The 25,298-nt window shown below is 53.2% G+C and overlaps 1 protein-coding gene across 1 annotated transcript in view; it reads right to left on the bottom strand.

Annotated features, from left to right (window-relative positions):
* Nucleotides 1-25,298, bottom strand: part of STARD9 (StAR related lipid transfer domain containing 9) — a 108,511-nt gene that overhangs the window by 7,953 nt on the left and 75,260 nt on the right. The window contains 7 exon segments of the mRNA XM_038740893.1: nucleotides 69-9,758; nucleotides 10,350-10,821; nucleotides 11,558-11,745; nucleotides 14,823-14,923; nucleotides 15,304-15,386; nucleotides 22,813-22,950; nucleotides 23,244-23,295. Coding sequence (XP_038596821.1) covers nucleotides 69-9,758; nucleotides 10,350-10,821; nucleotides 11,558-11,745; nucleotides 14,823-14,923; nucleotides 15,304-15,386; nucleotides 22,813-22,950; nucleotides 23,244-23,295 — 10,724 coding nt within the window.

Below are 25,298 nucleotides of genomic sequence, written 5' to 3'. Positions count from 1 at the left end.
CCTCCCCACAACCCTCCTTCCCTCTCAGGTTCCCCCACAAACCGCTCTGGAAATAGAGGGGGCGTTACCATCTGTACAGCTCCTCCCGGGTCAGTGGGGTTGGAGTGGCGGGGGCCAGGGCTTCCCCCACGCCGCTCTGCAGCACTTGCAGCAGTGCGTCCGTCGCCCCGAGACCGTAGTGCAGCTTGGCTTCTGCGAGCTCCACGCTGAGTGCTGGCAGCGGGGGGCTCAGAGCCGGCCGGATGCCAGGCAGAACCCGGGCCCGCTGCCTCAGTAACCAGGGGGTCTCCTGGCTCCGGCTCTTAGGTTCCCCCGGGGAAGTCTCCGGGCCCTCCGGGGATCCCCCACCATCCCCATCAGCTTCGGTGCCCCGCAAAAGAGCCTCTGAGGAGCTGCTGCAGACCCCTGACCAATCAGTGAATTTGTTGTGGACAGGAAGACACTTCAAGCTGGAGCACTGTGGCCCAAGGGCCTGTCCTGATGTCCTCTCTGGGCTGTCATCACTGCAGGGACCAAAGCTGGGGGCTCTCACCCCAGGGGGGTCGCTGGCTCCAGAGGATGGATGGGCGGAGGCAAGAGGCCTCCATGAGCAGTAGCTGCCTGGAAGGGGAGAGGACACCAGGGCCTCATCCCGAATGGCTGGCTGGCTCAACCACTGTCGGGCTTCCCCGCCGGCCGCCAGGGCTAAGCAGATCCCAGGGCCCTCTGAGGTCATAGGAAGCAGACAGCAGCTGCTGCTCCTCCTCATGACTCCGCTCTGACCCTCCGGGGGCAACGGATGACAGGAGTCCTCCACCAGGGTACAAGCCGGGGGACTGTAGAACAGCCGTCCCCGACCACGCTGCACCGAAGAGACCTGGGGTTGGCCCAGCTGAGCGGAGAGTGGGGTCTTGGCTGGGCTGGAGCAGTCCGAGGGCTGCAGACTCGGTTTCTCTCGGCCGGTCCTGACCCCAGCTCCACTCTGGTTCACCGATTTGCCGTCCAGGTCCTCCTGTGCAGAACTGTCCCCTCCACGTTCCTGGGCTTGGTGAGGATCTCCAGCAGAGATGGCCAGGGCCCCTGGCAGCCAAGGCCAGTGATGAGTGGCCTGCAGGGTCAGGATCGGGGATGAGGCCCTGTTCACCAGGGAACCTTCTCTGCAAGCATTCTGGGGCCCGGAGCCCTGCTCTCGAGGTGAGAGGCCTGGAGGCAGAGGGCTGCAGGAGCCCGGATGGCTAACTACGGGGCTGGTCACTGAACCCCAAGGCCTGTGAATTTGAGAGCCAGGCTCTGAGCCAGTAGCCCAAGAAAGTAGGGGGCTGAAACTGGGCAAGGTCTGTTCCAGAGAGCGATTCTTGGGTCTCCGGTCTAGGGAAGGGGCGCTCCGCTCACTCTTTATCTGGTGGTCTGTATCCTCAGGCAGGCTCAAAGTGGTGTCTGGTGGCCCTGGAGAATGGGCTCCAGTCCCTGAGCCCCTCCTCCCATCTGGGGGGCTGGAATCCATGGCAGATTTGCTCCACCCCACTCTATTTCCACTCAGGCTCTCCTCTGCCTGGCTCTGCTGAGAGAGGTTCCCCAGTGGCCCGGAGCTGGCACGCGAGGCGCAGGGGAGGTACGGAGGCAGCGCCCGTGTCCTTATGTACATTGTGGCCTGGTCATGGAAGGAGACAGGGCCTGCCCCTGGCCTCTGGGCAGGCGCAGCGGGGCCATTCCAGCAGCGTCTGTGTCGTCCCCGATTCTGGCCCGGAGGCGGTGTTTGAGTACTCCGCTCGCAGGTGGCTATCCCGGCCCTCCCCGAGGACGACTGCAAGATGCCGAGCTGCACCTGCTGGGGCTCTTTGGTTGAAGCCCTGGCGGCTGCCTCGGCTGCTTCTCTGGAAGGGGCATCGGGGCTGCTCGTGGCCTGCTCCCCTTGCAGGGGGCCTCTGGCCTCCCCCTCACCCTGGAGGCCCTCAAAGCTGCCGAGGGTCCCGGAAAGCCTCCAGGCACCAGCATTGGTGTTCAGGTGTGAGTGGAACAAAGCTGCAACACTGGACCGCCGGGTCAATCTCCGGGGCTCCAAACCACCGGGCATCTGGGCTCCAGTGATAACGCCAACACTGCCAAACCCACCCTGCTTCCGGCCGGCTCTCCCGGCCCCACCCGGCTGCCAGTGGCACAGGCAAGGATTATCGTCACTCCCGCCCAAGTGCGGTGAGTTCCTCTTTCCCCCAGAATGGGCCGCTACCCCTCCCTCACAGCAGGCCGGGGGGCCAGGACGGTCCAATGCCCTTCCTGCTCCTCCATCAGGGGAGGGCCGTGTTTGGTTTGTCCGGGGAGGAGAGGAGGGGGCTGAGGTAGGCTCCAGAACATGGCGACTGGGGGTTTGGCCCCCGTAAGCAGCAACCCAGGGCTCCCTTGTTTTCTGTAGGGTGCCATCTGCGAATGCTTCTGGGGAGAAGTCATTGGGGCCTACTGCCCATAATGTTTCCTGCTCCCAGGGGTCAGTGGCTGATGGGGAAGGAGGCTCCACGCTCCTGCTGAGATCCTGGAAAGACCCGGAGGAGGCCTTTGTGGAAAGTCCGGGCTTGCTTGAGACCCCTCGTGCAGGCTTAGGGCTGGAGTGACCTTGGGGGCCATGGACCCTCTGCTCCCGTCCCCCGGGGCCTCCCAGACTGTCTGCAGCCCAGAGCAGGATGACCGGGGCCCGGTGGGGAACCCAGCAACCGCTTGCTGACTGGGATCCAAAGGATGAGCGGTTGCGCCTCTTTAATTCAAGCTTTGGCCTTTTCCTCTTGGATATTCCGGCACCTCTGACCCTGGAGGGGTGGGCCCCTCCAGCCGCCCCAGCCTGAGAGAGATTTTGCTGCCAGTGGGGCCGGGGCAATCGGCTCAGTTTCTGCTTCCGGGAACTTCCAACCCGACTCCGGTTCCTGCCCGGGGAGTCCCCTCTCGCTCGGGCTCCTGGAGTCGAGGCCCTGTGACCCTCCCAGGCCTCCAAACTAGGGAGGAGTGTGGCTCCGTGGAGTGGGGGCCAGTAGCTGGTTCCTGCGTTCCTGGAAGAAGCTGTTCGGGGCTCCTGCTTGCCAGCACCTGGGCTGGGACTGGCTGCTTCTAACGTGGCAGCATCCGAGTCTCCCAACACCAATTCCTTTTCCTTATTGCTAGTGGTGTCTCTGGGGCCCCATCCCTGGGGAATAGTTTGATGCCCTGTTTCCCCAGGAAGCTCAGCACAGCAGCAGCTGGTGAGTTTCCCTTGCTCCCACGGGCCAGGGCTGATCCCTGGAGGGGAGTTGCTGGGATATCTTTCCTCTTTATCGGAGTCCTTTCTGCTCCTGGGGCTGGTTCCCGGGGCCGCCTTCAGAGTGTTGCCCCCGTCAAGGCCAGGAGAAACCACAGTGAGAAGTTCCCTCGCCTTGCTGCCCTCGGCAAGCAATTCCATCTGCGTGGCCAGGAAGCCTGCCACAGGCAGGAGTGGGCCTCCGGGGGGACTGTGGGCCAGCAGGCGTTGGGTCCCTGGGGCTTCAGGCAGTGGGGAGACTGCTCCTGGGACAGCTGCTGGAGGTTCTATGTGCCGGTTCCCAACTCCCAGAGGAAACCGTAAAGGTTCCGTCCAAGGGGCGTCAGACCGAGGTTTAGATAATTGCCTGGAAGCACTACTTTCCTCCTCAGCTTCAAGTGTGTTCACAGCTCTGCAGCCTCCCTGATTCTGAAACCTCCTGCATTCTGGACCTTCCTCTGTGCCTCCAACAGAGACACTGTCCCTTGCGGGGCTGGGAATGGGCCTAGGCCATTTTACCCATGCCTCCATCTGCCTGGACTGAATGCTTCCTCCTGATTCCGGCAATGTGTCTGTCCTGAGGGAGCTACTCGGGATGGACCCCGCCAGGGCTGCAGAGGCCTGGTCGGGGGAGGGCGCCCACCCGCGCTCAGAGGGCTCAGTTTTTGCCAGACAAACCATTTTGGCCGCCTGAGAGACTGGTTTTCCAGCGGTGGGATGGTGGGACCGGGCAGCTGCGGGGGCAGGCAGCGAGGCCACTGTCCGTAAAGGACCTCCAAGATGAGGAGACCCTACTGGGCCCCAGCTCTGTTCTGGTGCAGTTTTGGCAACATGGGGTCTCTGACCTCCGAGCCTGCTGCCCTCCCACTGGAGTTCCACAATGGCGGCAGCAGTTTCTCCCTGCTGGGCCACATTGAGGCTGGAGGAAAGATCCAGGGACTGGCGTCCAGGCAGCAGCTGCTCTGTGCCCTGTTGCTCTCTCCGGCCTTCCCCAGAAGCTGAGGACGCCAGTTCCTTCTCCGAAGCGGGAGGACTGCGCAAGTGTCCAGCGGCCTCCTGCTCCACGCTCACCGATCCAGATGGGTCAAAAGACCGTTTTAGTTTCTCCCCAGTCTCAAAGCCTCCATCTGGTCCTCCCCAACCCTGGCCTGGCTCTCTCTGCCTGCCAGGGTTGGAGGAAGCAGGATGAGCAGATTGGTTCAATAGAGCCTCAGACTCCAATGGGAAGCCTCCAGCCCCTCCTTGGATTCTGTGAAACCGCCACCTGGGCCCGGTCAGGTCTCGGACAGAGTCTGCTGTGGCTCTGGGCCACTCAGATGCCTTCTGCGGCTCGCTCTGTCCCTGAAGAATAGCTGCCTGGTCACAGCTTTGCCTGCAGCAGTAGAGTAAACCCTGGGAGCCTGCCGCACTCCCTGACTCCAACCCAGTTTCAGAGCGAGGCCTGGCGACGCCCTGGGCCAGGTGTTCATTGGATTGATTCCCCAGGCCCTCGAAGAGCCTGGCACCTGCTTGGGACTTCCATGAGCTCGGCTTCCCACCCGGCGCTGGCCCCAGGGGCTCAGGGGAAACCTCAGGCAGCTCAAAACACGTGAGCAATGGACAAGGGGGTGGGAAAGGAGCCTCGGCTTCCCTCTGCTTCTTCTTTCGGCCCCCCTGGAGTGAGAGGGCCTTGAGCTCTGGGGCTGGGTGGGCTTTGGTCCCTGGTGGCCTGCTGATTGGATTTCTTTTTTCTGTGTTTCCGACAACTGCTTCACTATCAGCCTCACACGTGACTCCACCTGATGGATTCCGGTTCTTCTCTGTTGCCTCCCTGCCACCACCATGGTCATGGCCAGAGAAGGTTCTGATTTCCTTGTTCTCTACTGCCAGGTGGCTCTTCTCAGCCTGCCCCTGTGCTGCAGTACCAAAGGGCAGCCTGGTAGACCCCTCCACTGCCTGAAGGGCTTCTGCAGAGCCCCTTGCAGGAGGCCCAGGAGGGTTCTGAGTTCTGGTGCTTCCTTCTCCCATTCCCCGAAGTTCACTGCCTGAGACCAGATCTGGGTCCCGGGCTACAGCACCCGAGGGCCCGGGTGTTTTGAGGAAACTTACTTCTGGGGAGTCCGAGTCTCCACATCTAGCGGGGGCAACCCTCCCTTTCTGGGCCTGCAGTGCTGAGTCCTGATACTTTGGTCGGCCCGGTCCGCTGGCCTGACCTGAACCGGGAGGCTCTCCGGGGAAAGGAGCACATTTATCTTTCACCTGCAATCTCATGCTCTTCAGATGGCCCCATCCGTCATCTTGGCTGCCTTGTGCCCACAGCATACCTATGGCTCCTTCAGAGTCGATTAACTTTCTAGGAAACTGACTTCCCTGAGATCCCATTTTGTCCTCCATCTCCAAGGGGTCTCCCGCCTCCAAGATCCTGACCTTGGCAAACCGGGCCGCTGTCTGTCTCCCGTCACGGTTTTCCGAAGATTCCTCCAGCCTGGAGTTGCACCCTGCTGGGGTCACTGGGTTTTGGGAAACTCTCTGGGAAAGACAGGGCCTTTCGTTGGTTCCCCCAGATCCCAAACCATCCTGAGTGACCACAGGGGACTCTGCTGGGTGGATGAGCTCACTCTCAAATTGATTCTGTTCTGGGTGTTCACTTGGGTTGGGAGCAAGTTGGGGTGATTTCTGGGTCTGCTGATCTTCACATCCGCAGCTCTGATTCTCTTCATCTTTGTGGTTACAGGTGTTGGTCTCTGGCTCTTCCTGGATGCAGTTTTCAGTCTCAGGCTGACCTCCGGGGCTGCTGCCATCCTTCTGCAGCTCATCTTCGGGGCTCCCGCTGCCAGGATCTGGCTCTTCCTGGCTGCAGTTGTTGGTTTCCGACTGATCTTGGCAGCTGCAACCGTTGGTCTCTGTAACAGCCGTGGCTGAGCCGCCGCTTCGTGGGACACCCTCCTTCTGAGCCTTCTTGGCAAAGACGGACTGATCTCCGCGGGACAGGTCACCCCTGAAGTCTTCTGGTTTCAGAAAGAGATGAGTCATTCCCAGATCCACTCCAGCCCCACCCCCAGCCTCTGCCGGACCCCCAGGAGATGGAGAAGCCAAACGCAGGCCTCTTTGGACTGATCTGATTTCCCAAATGCCATTCTCCAGCTGCAGCAAGCTGCTCCTCAGTTTTGCCATTTCGTCATGATTTATTCTTTCACTCAGAGAGGTGAGCAGACTCTCTCTGGGGACATCTTCTCCTTCTATCCCTTTTCTACTCTCCTGAACTTTCCCCAAGTCATCTCTCGCAGGTGTGGGAAGCCCTGCTGGGAACCCAAGTTCCACAGAGTCATCGTTAGAGCTCAGAGCCCTCGGAGAGGATGGGGTCTCCGTGACCGATGGAACCAGATGATTCTGGCTCCAGGTGGCTAGCCTGGACTCTAGAGGAACCCTGCCATCTTTCAGGCCCTCATCACCATGGCTTGTGTCGTGTAGGCCCCCTGTTCTACAGTGGAAGCCAAGACTGTTTCCAGAATTCAGTATTTCCCCGGAAAGGACTCCTGCCTGTGGTCCTGGGTCATCGGATACATGACCTAAGCCTACCATGTTCAAGGGTGGTCGCTGCCCACCGCTGGCTGCAGCCGCTAGAGGACAGTTCATTTTCTCCGACTTGGAAGCAGCAGACGGCCAGAGGACCTGGGCAGCTGGCTCCTCTTGGTGCCCAGGTCTCGGATGGGTGGAGTTCTGATTCAAGTTGACAGTTGAGTCATCTAATTCCACGCTAGTGTCCTGAGGAAACGGCCGCTCCCGGGCCATGGAAAAAGATACAGAATGGTTGTATTCCCCTGTATTTCCATGGCTTTTCCAGGCTTTACCTGGCCCCTGTTGGACAGCCATGCTAGATGGGCTACCTGGCAAGGACGAGGAAGCCTCAGAACATTCTGCTTGTAAAAATGCTGCTGTGTCATTCTTCCAATCGAATTTTCCTAGAAATGGATGGTCCCGCTTTGAGTCTTGGGCCATTTCACCTGAAGTCCTGCCCTCTGGCTCTCTACGGTCAGGGACCTCTAAAGCTGACTCCATCAGGGCAGCTTGACTTGCATAGGATACCACTGAAGGAGGCAGAGGCTGACTCCAATAGGGGTGATGAAGAAAAAGCTCAGAGTCCTTCACGCAGACTTCTCTCTCGACCCTGTCTATCTCGTCTGCTGAGACCTGCTGGGAATACATCTTCTCCAACGGATGGGAAAGGGAGCCACCAGAGCACAGAAGAACCAACTCGCCTGTGGAATTCTCCCCTTGCTGAGCCCAGGCCACCGGCTGGGAGCCTTCCTTGGCCCTCAGGAAGACCCCCGCCTTGCGGGCGGCTATCACCCCTGCGCTCCTGCAGAGCTGAGCTCCTCCTTCCAAGAGGCCCTGCCCCTCATCAGAGGCTTCTTGGATGGAACCTGGAACCCCGTTTTCTGCTGAAGACACTGGCGGCTCCCCCAGGTCAGGATGTCTTGTCTCCAAGGCTGTAGGAAGGCAGTCTTGAAGGCAGTCCTCCTGCGTCATTCCCCAGAAAACAGAAACCTCATCTCTGGATCCAGGGCCCACCCCATCTTGTTCATGCTCAGCTTTCAGCTGCCTTTCAGGGAACAGATGGAAAAAGTCGTTGAAATTGGGGTCACCGGTTGCTTCAGGTAAAGCTGGAGGAACACCAGGGGGGTCTCTTTTGGGGCAGCAGAAGTTGGGGCTGCTTTCTGCCAGGGCCCCAGGAGCCGAGGGAGATAGATGGAAAAGGTGTACGGCCCGGGCATCCGGCCAGACTCTTTCCCAGCAGCCACTGCTAGGAGAAATCGAGGAAGCAGGAGCAGTGGCCAGGCGAATCCCGGCAGAACTGCAGGGATATCTGCAGCCATTGATACTGGGGGTATTCCCTGGTTTCTCCGTCAGTTTTGACCCTTGTCCGGCTGCGCTGTGCCCCCAAGTGGCCTGGGAAAGCCCCTTGGATCCCTGGGAGAGAGGGAGTCCCTCCCCCTCTCTCCTTCTCCCCTGAGGCAGCTGGGGGGCTTCTAAGAGTCGTTGGCAGCCAGGCCGTTTCTTTAGTTCACTCAGCTTCTTCCAGCTGCTGACGACCTCCCTCTCATCCAGGTGGGCTCCCTGGGCACCGTGACCTGCCTGAAACGAGCCTGATGTTTCCTGGGGGCCACCGAGATTACTCCGGGAGCCCCAAGAATCTGTGCTGACTCCCTCTGCGATGGGACTGAAGAACTCAGGCATCTCTATCTGACGCTTCTGGCCCAGGGGCTGGGATGATGGGTCCAGGTAAAATGAATGGCTCATCCCGAGGCACAGAGCCCCCTTGGCTCTTGTCTCTCTGCCCCAGGCCCTAGGCCTGGCCATCTCCTCCTGGCATAACATGGGCAGCTGGGGCCTCTGTCGGTGCCAGAATATCTCTGCAGGCACCTCCTTGGGAAATGGAGAACCAGGCTCCTCCGCTGTCATCCCTTCTGCATCAGTCAAGCTATCTAAGGAGAAACTTCTCTCTAATTGGGACAACTCCCTCTCGGAGGCTGGCGGGGAGGCCTCGGCCCTGCCTTCACTTCGTTTGCCGCTCGAGAGAGTGGGCTTCCAGAGCTCCTCGTCGGCCAGCGAGTCCTGGGAGAGCTGACCATCCTCAGTTTCTGAATTCTCCAGCTCGGGAAGCACCCGCTGTTCAGAGGAGCCCTCCTGATTTGGCCACTCTCTCTCCACCCAGGCTTGTGTGCTCAAAAGGGAGTCTCCTAAGGAGGAGCTGCCCGGGTCAGAGGAGACAACATCCCCACTGTCTCCAAACCAGGGGTCTGCATCTTCTGCCTCCACTCCCGCTGTTTGGCTGCCTGCTCCCCTGTCCCTGAGCTCTAAATCTCCTGTTCTGGGCTGTCTCCAGGCCAATCTGTGGAGCACTGCCTTGTGAGGTGGGCTGGAGTGGAGGCTGTCGGGATTCTCTGGCTGCATGACGGTCACCATGTTTGGAAGCGACAGTGACTTGGAAGTCTCATGCCAGGGGCTGGCTCCCTGGCCTCGGGGCTCCATTGGGGGCCAGGCTCCCAAGGGACCCCGTAGGGCCTTTCCGCTCAGGAAGGTGTCTTCTCTCTGGGGGTCTCGTTCACCCCACCATCTCCGTTCCAGAGGCCCAGAGACTCCTGAAGCCCTGCCTGCTCGGGAGCTGGGGGTGAAATCGTTGGGCTCCGCTCTCCACTTTAGCTCTTCTGCTGAACAGCTTATAGAGGGCAGGTTTTGGGGCAACATCTGGCCAGACCGTTTATCCTTATCTCTTCTGCCCAGCCCCTGGGCCTCTCCGAAAGGGCCTAGGGTAACCCCAGAGCTCAGGATGAGTTGGGCGCCTTGGGTGGGTGAGTCCTCTCTGACAGCAGTCTTGTGTTCTGGTGTGAACAACCCCTGCTCTTGGGAGCAAAGGTCATTTTCCTGATAGGAGTTGGTGGGCCATGGCCGGGGAGACGGTGGTTTCTTTGACCAGGATATCCAGGAGAGGCCACAGCCTGGGCCTGGGGAGGAGGCGCTTTCTTGCTCTAAGAGAATCCTGCAGACACACGGGAGACACACATGTAATTAAGAACAGTCCCAGACTTTTTCTTCCTTCCCAACACTGTCCTGAGAACCCCTCCCCAGCTGCGATACGTGTGACTAGGCCAGCCCAGGCTGTCAAACCAGGGATGAGCTCAGACAAGAGCTCCCTGACCACAGGTGGTTGTACAGAAGGGACAGAAGGTTGTATCCCAAATCAAATTACTCCCACACCTGGCTGGAACACAGGCCAAGGAAGGCCCCACAGTGTGGGGAGGCAGGGGAGATTCAGAAGATGATTAAGGTGAGCAAACAGGGCACTCCTCTGTCAGAGGCCCCCCACAAGGAGCCTGCAGCTACCGGAACTGAAGAACCTGGATGAGGGCCATCCCGGGGGCCCAGAGGAAACAGCTCTGCTGAGGGCCAGTACTTGACTCTCCCAGACTTTTTACTGCTTTGAGGAAATGGCAATGGGGCAGCGGGTCCTCACCTAGACCCTCCTGTAGTCTCCCAAGCAGTTAGTCCAGTGTTTCACACTCAGTAGACTCTCAATCCAAACCACCGGGGATGATGAGGAGGAGGGGGTTTCAATTCCTGGTCCCTTTACCTGAAAGTGGGGGACAGGGGCCAGCTGCAGTGTCTGTTGCAATGCTGGGAGCCAGTCCTGGGGCCAACGCTTCTCCTCTGAGGCCCAGCGATCACCGCACCCGTGCTGGAGTCCAGCTCGAGGAATAGCCTGGTGTCCTTTTTCCTGAACCAGCACAGGGCATCCAACCATTTCAGCCTCCTCTGGGCCTCCAGCCGCTTCTGCTTCCTGACAATCTTCGCCAGCTGGAATTTCACTCTCCTGCACCGGATGCCGTGGTCGGCCGACCTCGAGGCACGCCTCCGCGGAAACGGCGGCAGCACCAGATTCTTCTGGTCCCGGAGTGCAGGGAAAGAACGGGCTTGGGGCTCCCAACTGACCTGGTTTTCTGTTTCCTTGCCAGCCGCTGGCTCGGTCTGGGCCTCAGTGTCCTTGGGCCATCGCAGCTGCAGGGCTGTCAGCCAAGCCTGCTCTCTGTTCAACCACTGCTGGTCTGGGGACCCAAGAAAACATGCAACGTTAGAGCCTCCAGCTTGACACTGGTGTCCTGGATTCCAACTGGGCCCATCTGGCTCCCTGCAAGGGGATGAGATTGGGGCAGCAGGTTTTCCCCATGGGATGGGGAGTCTGAAGTTCCCTCGTGTGCATGTGTCCATGTGAGAGCAGGACAGGTGAGACGAGTGCTCTCCTAAGCACTTAATACAGTGATTTGCACGTAATTAGTCCTTAATAAATACTACTGATAATAATAATAATGATGATGGCATTTGTCAAGCACTTACTATGTGCAAAGCACTGTTCTAATTGCTGGGGGGATACAAGGTGATCAGGTTGTCCCACATGGGGCTCACAGTCATCATCCCCATTTTAAAGATGAGGGAACTGAGGCACAGAGAAGTTAAGTGGCTTGTCTAAGGTCACACAGCAGACAAGTGGCGGAGCCAGGATGCAAACCCTTGACCTTTGACTCCCAAGCCCGGGCTCTTTCCATTGAGCCACACTGCTTCTCGTGCTGCTTCTATTGATTGATTGAGTCAGTGGGGGTTGGTTCCTGTTCGGGGCAAGGAAGCAGGGCTGTGTCTGTCTACAGGCCACTGTACGTGGCGTGCTCTGAGGTTAGCCGTGGAGTCAACATCAGACAAGACGTTTGGCCAGTTGGAGCCTACCTTCTCTTTCAGGTGAGATGGGGACCGGCGGTAATCATGGAAAATGAATAAAAGGATACCTACTATCCTTAATCTGCTCGCCGATGAGAGTCCGGTCCAATTCCAGTTCCCGTTTGGTTCGGCCCACCCGAGTTGGTCTCTGTCGTCTCAAATCCTTCATCAAAAGTTGCTGCCGAATCTGTTCCTGGAATACAACTTCTTGTTCCTGGAACTTCTGCTGGGGCTCTCCAGGCTCAGCGTCTGACCTTATCCTAGCATACAAAGGGACAGAGACGCTACTGTTCTCAGGAAGAATCTGGCCTTATCTTAGGGCCTTTGGAACAGGCCTCCAGAGTTGGTGAAAGGGCTTCTGGTAGGACGACCAGGCCCTTGTCATTGTGAGGTCACAGAGCTCGAGGGAGGTGAGGGAGGCGTGTAAGGGAGAAATGTTATTCTCCCAGCAGGAAAAATGACTTAGATCCTGGACTTCTCCATGCCAGCTCCAATCTTAGGGCCAGTCCCCAGAAACAAGACCAATCCCAGCTCTGCCACTCGTTTGCTGTGTGGCCTTGGGCAAGTCACTTCACTTCTCTGTGCTTCGGTTCCCTCGTCTATAAAACGGGATTAAGACTGTGAGTGCTACGTGGGACAGGGACTGTGTCCACCCCAGCACATATAACACTGTCTGGCACTTGAGGAAAAGAAGTAAGCACTTAATTGTAAGCACTTAACAATTACCACAATTATTATTATTGTTATTAAGCACTTAACAATTATGACAATTATTATTATTTCCAGCAACAATGGTTTAGGAAATTACTTTAGTGGTGGAGGAAAATGAAAAAAAGCAGAACAGGAATGTAGAATACTCCTATGTAGCAGAATGTTTTGCATTTTGAAACAGGAAACTTGGAAGCCTGACAGAGCCCAAAATTTCTGAGGAAAATGGGTGGGAAATACTCTTCCTCAAGGACAGTCTGCAGTACCCTCGTCATCATTTGACCGAGCCCTTAGAGTGTTCATCTGCTTTGGCCGATTTCAGCCTTTTTTTGTCTTTAATGGTACTTGTTAAATGCTTACTATGTGCAGCATAGTACCCACCTAAGCGTGTGGGTAGATACAAGCTAATCAGGTTGGACACAGTCCATATGCCACGTTCATTCATTCAATTATATTTATTGAGTGCTTACTGTATGCAGAGCACTGTACTAAGCGCTTGGGAAGTACAAGTTGGCAACATAGAGAGACGGTCCCTACCCAACAATGGGCTCACAGTCTAGACCTTCTAAATGTTTGCCTCTTTGGGTCTGTTCCTTGTGCTTTCTCCTTTCCCTCCCACCCCAACAGCCACATTGCCCAAAGGTCCCCAGACCACAATCTTCAACCCCAGACACGGAACAGAGGGAGCATTTGGTTAGCTGCTTGGGAAAATAACCTCCAAGTTGCACTGAAACATGCCTGAAACCAAAGATAATAATAATAATAATGATGATGGCATTTGTTAAGCACTTGCTATGTGCAAAGCACTGTTCTAAGCGCTGGGGAGGTTACAGGGTGATTAAGTTGTCCCACGGGGGGCTCACAGTTTTAATCCCCATTTTAAAGATGAGGTAACTGAGGCACAGAGAAGTTAAGTGACTTGCCCAAAGTCACACAGCTGACAGTTGGCGGAGCCGGGACTTGAGCCCATGACCTCTGACTCCAAAGCCTGGGCTCTTTCCACTGAGCCACGCTGCTGATCTCTCTCCCTCTCTCTTGCTCTCTCTTTCTCTCTCAACACAAACACATACAAAGTCAATAAAGCATCTTCCTGCACTAGTGAATATGTCAAGTAGGGAGCAAGCTGGTAAAAAACCAGTACCTACCTCAACACACAGCCAGCAGGGATCATGAGGGATATCTTCCAAAAAATGGCAGGGAACTTGGGGAGCAGAAACCAAGATTACTGCTCCTCTGGGAACCCAGCTTCTCTTAGTCTGATCCCTGGATGTCTTTCCCTTCCCGCTTCCCTAAGCCTTGCCCTGAAGTCTGGTGAGTTTCACCCCACAATACAGAGCAGCCACCACAGTCACAGCAACAGGAATACCCTGGGCTCTCGAAACCCAAGGTTTCGAGCACAACAGACTAAATCAAGAAACCCCAATTACAAAGCTGCCATCGGTTTCCAAGGATAACCTGTCCCATGGTCCTAGTCGATTCATGCTGCAGGGCAAGGAGAGTGGCAGAGACAGACCTGCCATCTTCCCAGGAATCTACAGTCCGCTGTCAGCAAGCTCCAGCCTAGAGAAATCAGGCAAAGCCTCAGGGCTCCCAGCCACTCCAGCATTCCTGCCAAAGAGCAGACGAGGCAGTTGCCTGATTCACATCACAGGCCTAGTCGGTCTGCAGTATGCATTTTTCCGCACTCCTGTGGCTCCCTTCCCCAGCCCCTCTGCCCAAACACAGCCTCAGTTCCTGCACTATGAACCTCCTCCGAGAGATGGGCAAGGTCAACTCTGCTGACAGACGGGAAGATCCTCACTGGTCACTGTTAAGAATGGGGGGCTCCATTTCTTACTCACTCCCTTTCCGCCTTGAAAAGGCCTGTGACAGGATCCTGAAGCTGGAGGTTGGAAAACAGCAACCCAGTCAAAGGAAGAAGAAGAGTCATTGTATATGGGCTTTGGGAGAAGTGGTAGGGGCAGAGTGTGGCGGGGAAGACAAACAGACAGCGTACACATGAGTAATGGCTTCTCCCAGACCCAATCTCATCTCTCCAAAATGCAGAAAGCTAATCAGATGCCTGACCCTTGCCCCTTAAAGAGTAGGTTGTGTCTTTACCAACTCCAGAGAACCCTTCCTGCCTATCCAGAGAGGAGCCCCACTTTCTGCAGCACCAAAAAGGGCTTCCCTGCTCTCCCTCCAGGTTGGGTGAAATGGCCTGGCCCAGGTTTCTAGGCCTCAGTCAATGCCAAAGTTAACCAGCAGACCCTGTTCCTCAGCTGCTGCCCACAAAACAGGTTTGGTCCTGTGCCTGCAGAGCAGTAAGCAGCTGTCTCACTGAGGGGTCAGAACTACTACTGTCCCGGTAGTTCAGTTCCCACCTCTGCTACACCAGGTGGACTCTCACGAGGACAAAAAACATGGGAGATCAGACCGGCTGCTCCTGCGATGGGATGGCTGTCGTGACTGGATTCCCCATTGGTTTCTCTCCCTCTCGGCTGGCTCTGTAGGCCTTCCCTGCTCCAGTCCTCTGGCCCAGGCTGTCTTCTGCTTGTTCAACCAGTCGGACAGGTGAAAAGCAGACTACCCTTCTAAGGGGCCTCCTGCATGGGAAGAGAGGTGGGGGGCTGCTCTGGGACTCCCGTACCTTTCCTTTCGCAGCTCAGAGATCCCTGGCCAGGTGACCTCACCATCCACATCGAGCCAGTCCAGAGAGCCATTGCCACTCCAAGGGGAAATCTCTCCCACCTAGGAAAAGGGGACAAAACAGAGTGAAGTGCTTCCTCTTGTCTGAAGGTCATTCCAGGGCAAACCCCCAGAGCTCACCTCAGGAGGGGCAAGGATGGAGGGGGGCGGTTAGGACAGGACTAAGAGACAGGGATGCGGAGAGGATTGGATAGGGTCAGGGGACTGGAAAGGGATGGGGAGAGAGCTGGGACAAAATTAAGGAGCAGGCCATGGGGTCTTGGACAGGGTTGGGAGGCAGGAAAGGGCAGAGAAGGGTCAGAGAATAGGGAAGAAGTTGGGACCGAATTGCGGGGCCAATGCAGGGATCACGATGGGCTGGGACGGGGCTGAAATAGGGGTGACAGTGTCCCTTGAAGTAGACAGAAAACCCCAGAACTCACCAATCTTCTTTGTCGCAGGACGGCCGCTTCTGCTGGGTGATTGAACCGGAACTTTTGGGCTTTTCCCAGTTTTATAATGTCACCTGCAGGGAAAAGTTCCTGAGTCTCCTCAGCAAATGCCAATGTGCCAGTTCTCTCTCCCTACCCTACCTCTCCACCTCTTTGCTGCACCCTATTGCTTCCTTTGGGAAAGAGAGAAGGGTGATCCTGGAGATGGGACCTCCATGGCCAGCACAACATGTTACTCGGAGACTGTGATAGACAGGCTTTTGGAGAATCCTCAGTGCTCAGCCCTCTCCCCACCCTCGCCACTCCTCAATCCTTGGGTTATCAGGTAGAGTACTTTGACTTACTAGAATTAAGAGGATAGGGGAGCCTGAAGCTTGGGATTGCCCCAGGATGCTCTCTTCAAACCAACCCAGAAATTGATGCCTGTCTACTTGTTTTGTTTTGTTTTGTTGTCTGTCTCCCCGCTTCTAGATTGTGAGCCCATTGTTGGGTAGGGATTGTCTCTATTTGTTCCCAAACTGTACTTTCCAAGTGCTTAGTACAGTGCTCTGTGTGAATGAATGAATGGATGAACTGGGAGTCACTGTTCGGCCTTTGGTAAGAATCTATTCTGGATCTTGGAGAAAGCTTTGCCCGAGATGCCCACCCAATTCTCCCAGGTTGAAGGGTCTCCCCACCCTTCTCCAACCACCCCTGGACCTGCCTTAGTTGAGCCAGACTGGAGGGGCATTGGATGGTAGGGACCAGCCATTACTTGGCCTGAGTTTGGGAGGACCAAATCCTCCTGGTTGGATAGAGATGAGGGACAAGGCATTGCTAGCCTTTGGACTGGGCTCTGCACTGCAGATCACGACACCTACTGTGGTTTTTACTGTTTCTGTCAGTAGTTAGCACTCTCTGTATGCTACGCTCTGCCTGAGAGGTCCAAGGACAACAATTCAGATCCACTCCCTGGCCCCCAGGGAGTGCATAATCTCTGGCCGGGTGAGAGGGGATGAACTTCCAACAGACACGTATGGCGGGAATAAGGTGATAAGTTACATAAATAGATACATTATATATGTATGTATTGAGTATAGTTTGTAATTATCACATTTATTGAGCGCTTACTGTGCAAAGAGCACTGTACAAAGCACTTGGGAGAGTACAGCAGAGTTGTTAGACCCATTCCCTGCCCACGACGAACTCATAGTCTAGAGGGTGAGACAGACATTAGTGTAAATAATTATGGATATGCACATACATGCCATGGGGTTGAGGAAGGGGTGAATAAAGGAAGCAAATCAGGGAGACAAAGAAGGGAGAGGGAAAAGAGGAAATGAGAGGTTAGTCAGGGAAGGCCATTCAGAGATGTACCGGCGTGGCTTAGTGGAAAGAGCGCAGAGCTTGGGAGTCAGAGGTCGTGGGTTCTCTGTTGTTGGATAGGGACTGTCTCTATATGTTGCCAACTTGTACTTCCCAAGTGCTTACTACAGTGTTCTGCACACAGTAAGCGTTCAATAAATACGATTGAATGAATGAATGAATGAATGAATGAATAATTCCGGCTCCGCCGCTTGTCAGCTGTGTGACTTTGGGCAAGTCACATAGCTTCTTGGTGTCTCGGTTACCTCATCTGTAAAATGGGGATTAAGACTGTGAGCCAAACGTGGGACGTGCTTACCTTGTATCTACCCCAGCGCTTAGAACAGTGCTTGGCACACAGTAAGCACTTAACAAATACCATAATTATTCATTATTAGTATTCAATAAGGCTTTGAAGGTGGGGAGAGTAATTTACTGTCAGATATGAAGAGAGAGGACATTTCAGGTCAGGGGCAGAACATGGGTGAGAGGTCAGCGGTAAAATAAATGAGATCAAGGTGCAGTGATTAGAGGAGCTGGCATTAGAGGAGCAAAGTGTGAGGGCTGGGTTGTGATAGGAGAGCGGCTAGGTGAGGTACTGGGGGTAAGGTGATTGAGTGCTTTAAATGTACATACATATGTACACACACACACATATAATAATAATAATAATGGCATTTATTAAGCGCTTACTGTGTGCAAAGCACTGTTCTAAGCACTGGGGTGTTTACAAGGTGATCAGGTTGTCCCACAGGGGGCTCAAAGTCTGTGAGCCAGGCTAGGCTGTACTAAGCGCTGGGGTGGACACAAGCAAAACGGGTTGGACACAGTCCCTGTCCCACAAGGGGCTCGCAGTCTTAATCTCAGTTGAGGGAACTGAGGCCCAGAGAAGGGAAGTGATTTGCCCTAGGTCACACAACAGACAGATGGTGGAGACGGGATTAGAACCTAGGTCCTTCTGATACATATTATATACATATATAAGAGAAGCAGCGTGGCTCAGTGGAAAGAGCACGGGCTTTGGAGTCAGAGGTCATGGCTTCAAATCCCGGCTCCACCAACTGTCAGCTGTGTGACTTTGGGCAAGTCACTTAACTTCTCCATGCCTCAGTTACCTCATCTGTAAAATGGGGATTAAAACTGTGAGCCCCCCGTGGGACAACCTGATCACCTTGTAACCTCCCCAGCACTTAGAACAGTGCTTTGCACATAGTAAGCACTTAACAAATGCCATTATTATTATTATATATGTATATAATTACTGTCAGATGATACCACTGAGCATAGATTCAGTGCTAGGAGACTGTCTTCCAGAACTACATTGTTTGAGAACTACGTTGTTTGAGATCCTGTCTTACCAATGATGCTGAGTCTAGCTTGAGGGGTTAGATAATAATAATAATAATAATAATGGCATTTATTAAGCAGTTACTATGTGCAAAGCACTGTTCTAAGTGTCAGGGAGGTTACATGGTGATCAGGTTGTCCCACGGGGGACTCACAGTCTTAATCTCCATTTTAAAGATGAGGGAACTGAGGTACAGAGAAGTTAAGTGACTTGCCCAAAGTCACACAGCTGACAGTTGGCGGAGCCGGGATTTTAACACCTGACCTCAGACTCCAAAGCCCAGGCTCTTTCCACTGAGCCATGCGGTGCTGTTGTGGAGCCCAGATCACCCAGCAATAGAAGTGGTTGTACTCCTGCTTATACACAGCACTCGTAGATCTATCCGTAATTTATTTTAATGTCTGCCTCCCCCTCTTGTGGGCAGGGAACAAGTCTAGTATTTTGCACATTGTAAACATGCAATAAACACTACTGATGGATTGACTGAATGGTCCAAAAACTCTAAATCATATTTACTGAGTGCTTACTGTGTGCAGAGCACTGTACTACATGCATTAGGAGAGTTCTCAGCGCAGAGGGACCCTACAGTCTGGAGGGACAGACAGTAAAATAAATTGTGGGACTGAGGGTGGGTTAAATAATAGGCACAAATCTGAGTGCAAGGGCGATGCAGAAGGGAGAGGGAGTAGGGGAAATGTAGCTGAGGAAGGCTTCTTGGAAGAGACGGGATCTTAATCATTATTGGACGTTTCCCAGAAGTGCGGAACTGAATTCTAATGCCTATATCCAGGTGTCCTGTTGCATCTTCTAGAAGGGCTGCAGAGAATTAATTATAATAATAATAATAATAATGTTGGCATTTGTTAAGCGCTTACTATGTGCAAAGCACTGTTCTAAGCGTTGGGGGGGGGGGCTACAAAGTGATCAGGTTGTCCCACGTGGGGCTCACAGTCTTAATCCCCATTTTACAGATGAGGTAACTGAGGCTCAGAGAAGTTAAGTGACTTGCCCAAGGTCACACAGCAGACATGTGGTGGAGCCGGGATTCGAACCCATGATGACTATCTCCAAAGCCCGTGCTCTTTCCACTGAGGCTTATTATACAGGATCAGGCCCTCTACACATCCCCGCTTTACTCCATTGGCAATGTGGGACAGATTGGACAGAACCCCCCCTCCCCACCCCCAGCTCTGACACAGTCAGCTGGGCCATCACGAAGAAGAATCAGGATCTAAATGAACTTTTCAGAGCACCCAAATTTACTATGCAATTTCCAGCATCCAGCTCTGTTGACCTTTGGGAGCACCAAGTCCTCCTGGCTAGAGAGTTGGATTTAAATGAGGGAAAGACAGACTTCCATTTCTGGGGGCAATGGACTGGTTGGGGAGCTGGAGTTGGGGTGGAGCAAAGATCTGCAGTTGCACCAGGAGGAGGAAAGTGATGACACTGCCACAGCTGTGTTTCTGGTCCACCTGGGGCAGCAAAGGAAGGGCATGGACAGGTGTCTTAAGTACATGAGGGGAGGGGCCCTCCATGGCATGAGTGAGGGCTGGGCGTGGGTGGGTGGCAGTTCTCCTTGGGAAAACAGAGACAGGGCACGGCTGAGGTTCCTCACCACCCGAGTTGGGTTGGGGTGCAGTGGTTGTCCTCCCGCTAAGCCGGGGCTGGATAAAGGTGGAATCTAAGGGGGACAGGTTGTGGGGAGTGGTAATTTTGGGCTAAAAAATTAGACAATAGAAGGGGGATTCATGATAATGAGATGGAGCTTGGCATATTCCTTTAGCAAAAGTGGGCCTTAGCTATTGAAGTTGCTAATCCCAGAGACTTTTCCCCATGTGTGGGCATTACTTCCAACTCTAGTATTCTAACCATCCATTACAGATAGTGGATGGCAGATTGGCACCCCTACGATGAGCTTGTCTCACTTTTTTAGTAACATTCTTTTTCTTCAACTCAGTTCATCGTTGAGGGGGTGGGCATGCATATTCATTCAATTGTATTTATTGAACACTTACTGTGTGCAGAGCACTGTACTAAGCACTTGGGAAGTACAAGTCGGCAACATATAAAGACGATCCCTACCCGACAATGGGCTCATGGTCTAGAAGGGGGAGACAGACAACAGAACAAAACATGTGGACAGGTGTCAAGTCGTCAGAACAAATAGAAATAAAGCTAGATGCATGTCACTAACAAAATAAATAGAATAGTAAATATGTACAAGTAAAACAGAATGATAAATCTGTACAAACATATATACAGGTGCTGTGGGGATGGTGGCAGAAGGCTCTTGTTTTAGGGGCAGGCCTACCCCTGAGAGGATTTGGAAGGTCCGATATTAGCGACTATCTGGTCGAAAATCCAATCTCTGGGAATCACTGTTCTGAAGAGAGAAGGCCTCTCCAGAGTATGGTGCTCTAAAAAACACCATTCCTGGGTTGATTACTAAAGCCCAAACTTGTGTACATAGCCCCTTTTCCTTCTTTTTTCTCTGATAATCACCTTGAGAGATCGAGGGAAGGTCTCTAGTGGGCTGTCAACAGAACTTATTGAGTGCTTACTCTGTGCAGAGAATTGTACTAAGCATTTAGGAGATTTCAATAGAGTTAGTACACATGACCCCAGCCCTAGAGGAGCTTATAATCTATTTGAGGAGACAGAACCCGTTGTCGGGTAGGGACCGTCTCTTTATGTTGCCGATTTGTACTTCCCAAGCGCTTCGTACAGTGCTCTGCACACAGTAAGCCCTCAATAAATACGATCGAATCAATGAACTAAAACCAATTACGGGGAGGGGGAAGTGACAAGGTTTACAGATATGTAAATTCGAGGGTGAATAGGAAATAGAGAATGCAAAAGTGTTGGAGTTGCAGTTGAGGAAGAACAGGAAAGGGATAGGAAAGACTAATCAGGGAAGGCTCTCTCTTTTGAGTAATTTTTCCCAGTGCTTAGAACAATGTTTGCATACAACAGGGGATTAATACAGACTATTACTGATATTACTACTGCTGCTGTGCTACTAACTCCATAAATGCCCATTTCCAGTCCCATTAAAGTTGTTCTTCGTATAGGCCGATGATTGTTTTCATCATCGCATAGCATCCCGATAGTCCATTTTCTTGGTACTAGTCTTTTTTCTGATATTTGGTTCCAGCCCTCAGGTATACAACACTCATCAGAGTCTATTGGTGAGCCCTACTTAGTTTGGGTGAGGCACGCGATTTTGGGAGGTACTGTTTCTAGTTCCCTTCCCCATCTTGGGTGAGATACACAGGCCTAAATAGGGCTGCTCAGAAATGACACATAAATTCGCGAAGCGTTCCATATTTTCCCACACATCCACCAAGGTAACTCTCTTCCTCCCTTCAAAGCCCTACTGAGAGCTCACCTCCTCCAGGAGGCCTTCCCAGACTGAGCACCCTTTTTCCTCTCCTCCTCCCCATCCCCCCCGCCCTACCTCCTTCCCCTCCCCACAGCACCTGTATATATATTTGTACAGATTTATTACTCTATTTATTTTACTTGTACATATTTACTATTCTATTTATTTTGTTAATGATGTGCATCTAGCTTTATTTCTATTTATTCTGATGACTTGACACCTGTCCACATGTTTTGTTTTGTTGTCTGTCTCCCCCTTCTAGACTGTGAGCTCGTTGTTGGGTAGGAACCTTCTCTATATGTTGTCAACTTGTACTTCCCAAGCGCTTAATACAGTGCTCTGCACACAGTAAGAGCTCAATAAATACAATTGAATGAACATAGAGACAGTCCCTACCCAACACCGGGCTCACATGTTTGTACAGATATATCACTCTATTTATTTTACTTGTACATATTTACTATTCTATTTATTTTGGTAATGATGTGCATATAGTTTTAATTCTATTTGTTCTGACGATTTTGACACCTACATGTTTTGCTGTCTGTCTCCCTCTTCTAGAACTTAAGCCCGTTGTTGGGTAGGGACCGTCTCTATATGTTGCCGACTTGTACTTCCCAAGTGCTTAGTACAGTGCTCTGCACACAGTAAGCGCTCAATAAATATGATTGAATGAATGAATGAATGAATGAATGAAAAAACTCCTCACCATTGGCTTTAAAGCACTCCATCACGTTGCCCCCTCCTACCTCACCTCCCTTCTCTCCTTCTACAACACAGCTTGCATACTTCACTCCTCTGGTGCTAACCTTCTCACTGTGCCTCAATCTCGCCTATCTCACCGCCAACCCCTGGCCCACGTCCTGCCTCCGGCCTGAAACGCCCTCCCTCCTCAAATCTGCCAGATAATTCCTCTCCTTCTCTTCAAAGCCTTATTGACGGCTCACCTCCTCCACAAGGCCTTTCCAGACTCAGCCCCAGTTTTCCTCATCTCCCACTCTCTTCTGCATTGCCCTGACTTGCTCCCTCTGCTCTTCCCCCTGCCCAGCCCCAGAGCACTTATGTATATATCTGTAATTTTGTTTATCTGTATTGATCTGTCTCTTCTCGCTCTAGTCGGTGAACTCATTGAGGGCAGAGACTGTCGCTGTTCACTGTTGTACTTTCCCAAGTGCTTAGCATAGTGCTCTGCACACAGTAAGCACTTGATAAATACGATTGAATGAATGAATAAATGACTTCTAGGCCTGTGCTCTATCTACTAAGCCATGCTGCTTCTTGGCTGTACCAATCGATGGGGGTTTACACTGGGAAGCCAAGTGTGGTCTGTGGCTGTGAATGGAAAAATCTCTACGCCTCTCAGCCACAGGGCCAGGATCACACAAGGTGTGGAGTTTACACTGTCCCCAGCGTCGGTCAGTCTTACCTTGTGACAGTCGGCAGGCGGCAATGACTTCCTTGCCATTGATGGCACAGCGGGCTCCCTGAGAAGGCTGCAGCGTTACCACACCGCAGACACTGCGGATGGTACAGTGGTTTCTCTCGATCCACTCTCCCTGCAAGACTAGAGGAAGTGTTCTTGTTATCTTGAACTAGGGTGATCCCTCCAGCATGGCTCCCCTGCCCCCTAACCCCTAGAAGATATGGAAAAACCACCCTCTCTCCTGGGAGCTGGAATCCTCTGCAAAGGGCCATTCAGGATTCCAGCCCAACCCCACAGCAAGAACAAGAGCAGTCCCCTGGGCTCCCGGATGCTACAACATCCATGGACTCGAAAGGAATCCATCAGTCAGAAATCGTTCCCTGAAAGAAGGTGAGGGTAGTCACGGCACCTTCCTTCCACAGGCTTCCGCTTACCAATATCCGGTTCCAGGTCTGAGTCAATCCGCCCGATCCTTGTGGTCCCTTCCTAGTCAGACAAAACAGAAGCAGTTTCCAAGATCCGGCTCCACTCCAAGAGGCAGGGAAAGCAGATCAAGCCCGCTCCCTCCAGAGCCCCTCCTCAGGCCGGGCCTCCATGACAGTCACCCTCTCTTGGCAGCCTGGGAAGTTTCTCGAGTCAAACACACTCAAAAAGGCCCACCATCTCCTTCCTTAAGCTCCTGCCATCAGGCCTGGCTTTTGGTGATGGTTAGATGGGCGGGGGTGGCGGCTGGGGAGACTGCTTCAGAGCTTCTGGTGAATTAGGTAGACTGGATTTGTCCCTTTCGGGAATTCCTGTCGGGTCAAGATCCGCTTGGAGGTTGGAAATGGACCAGCCAGGCTCGGCCACAACCGTATCAGAGACAGACAAGTGCTAGATTTTACCTTCCTTTGCTCGGAGGTGGGTTAGCAGGCCCAAGAGTCTAAAAAGGGCTTAGGTAAAGAGGAAAAAAAACCACCACATGCAGGGAAAGACCGAGAGAGAGACAGGGAACAAAAGAGAGCCAAAGAAAAATGCAAGAACGAGACAGAGACTGTGAGAGAGTGCAAGAGTGAGAGAACAAGAACAAGTATCAGAGACCTTGAGAAAGCATGAAGGAGAGCCAGAGTGAGACACAAAACCGCCCCAGGGACAGGGTTCATGACTAATTTCTACCTGTATATTCTCTCCCAGCACTTAGTATTTTTACTAATATTAACATTCCACTTAGTATTCCCTACATGGGAAGCAGTGTGGCTCAGTGGAAAGAGCCCGGGCTTTGGAGTCACAGGTCATGGGTTCAAATCCCGGCTTGGCCAATTGTCAGCTGTGTGACTTTGGGCAAGTCACTTAACTTCCCTGGGCCTCAGTTACCTCATCTGTAAAATGGGGATGAAGACTGTGAGCCCCCCGTGGGACAACCTGATCACCTTGTAACCTCCCCAGTGCTTAGAACAGTGCTTTGCACATAGTAAGCACTTCATAAATGCCATTAGTAGTAGTAGTAGTAGTAGTAGTAGTAGTAGTAGTAGTAGTAGTAGTAGTAGTGCAGCACCCAATACGTACTTAATAAATAATATTACTACTATTATTGAGAGACAGGGAGCACGAGAGATCGTGAGAGAAAGAGACAGAGAGAAAGGGGGAGAGAGAGAAAGAAAGAATACGTATGTGCCAGAGACGGACAGAAATCAGTGATACGCAGGCTTTGTGAGAGCCTAACTGAATTCCTAGAACATATCCCCAGGACACAACAGCAAGATGACCAGAAGAGGAAGGGAATTCTCAGCTCAATGATTCCCCCACAACACCACAGCAAGAATCGGCATTCTGCACTGGTATTAGGGGCTCCTGTAACCCTGCCATAAAGGAACCACACTCTGTGCAGGGGAGACCAGTCCAAACTTCTTCACTCTACTCAGATAAGTGTGGCAGACCTAACATCTGGGCCTAGGTAGTAAGCCAGGCCCCCCGGCCTTCCGTGCTCACAGGAAGACCTACAAGGAGCAATGAAGGAAGTCAGGCTGCTAGATAAATAACTTGGCGCTGTTCTGAGAATTGCCTTGGGAACCTGCCGATCTAGGCATGAGCTCAGCCTTGCTGATAAGCTCAGCCTTGCTGATGAGCTCAGTCTTGCTGATAAGCTCAGCCTTGCTGATAAGCTTGCAGTCATCCGCCTGTCCCCTGACTCCCTTGAGGCTCCTCACTGTATAAAATCCTCCACGGTGTGCTGAATAAATAGTCTTCTTGTCCACCTTGAGACTCGCCTGGCCTGTGTTCTTTCATTGCGCGTGCCCGTCTCCCCGCTGCGCCGGACGTGTGGAGGCAGACGGCAACAGATAAGTAGTAGTATTAATGCATACTGAGCATCCACAAAGTGTAATTCTCTGGACTAAGCACTTAGAACAAAATATGATCTCATCTGAATGCGGAAGTTCGGCAACGTGGTGCCTAGTAAGGCACTGGAGTGATGACTCGGTTCAACTCAGCTGTGATGATGCAGCTATCCA

This window comes from Tachyglossus aculeatus (genome assembly GCF_015852505.1).
Source record: "Tachyglossus aculeatus isolate mTacAcu1 chromosome 12 unlocalized genomic scaffold, mTacAcu1.pri SUPER_6_unloc_1, whole genome shotgun sequence".
NCBI lineage: Eukaryota > Metazoa > Chordata > Mammalia > Monotremata > Tachyglossidae > Tachyglossus > Tachyglossus aculeatus.
This window is presented reverse-complemented; position numbering and strand designations above follow the sequence as displayed.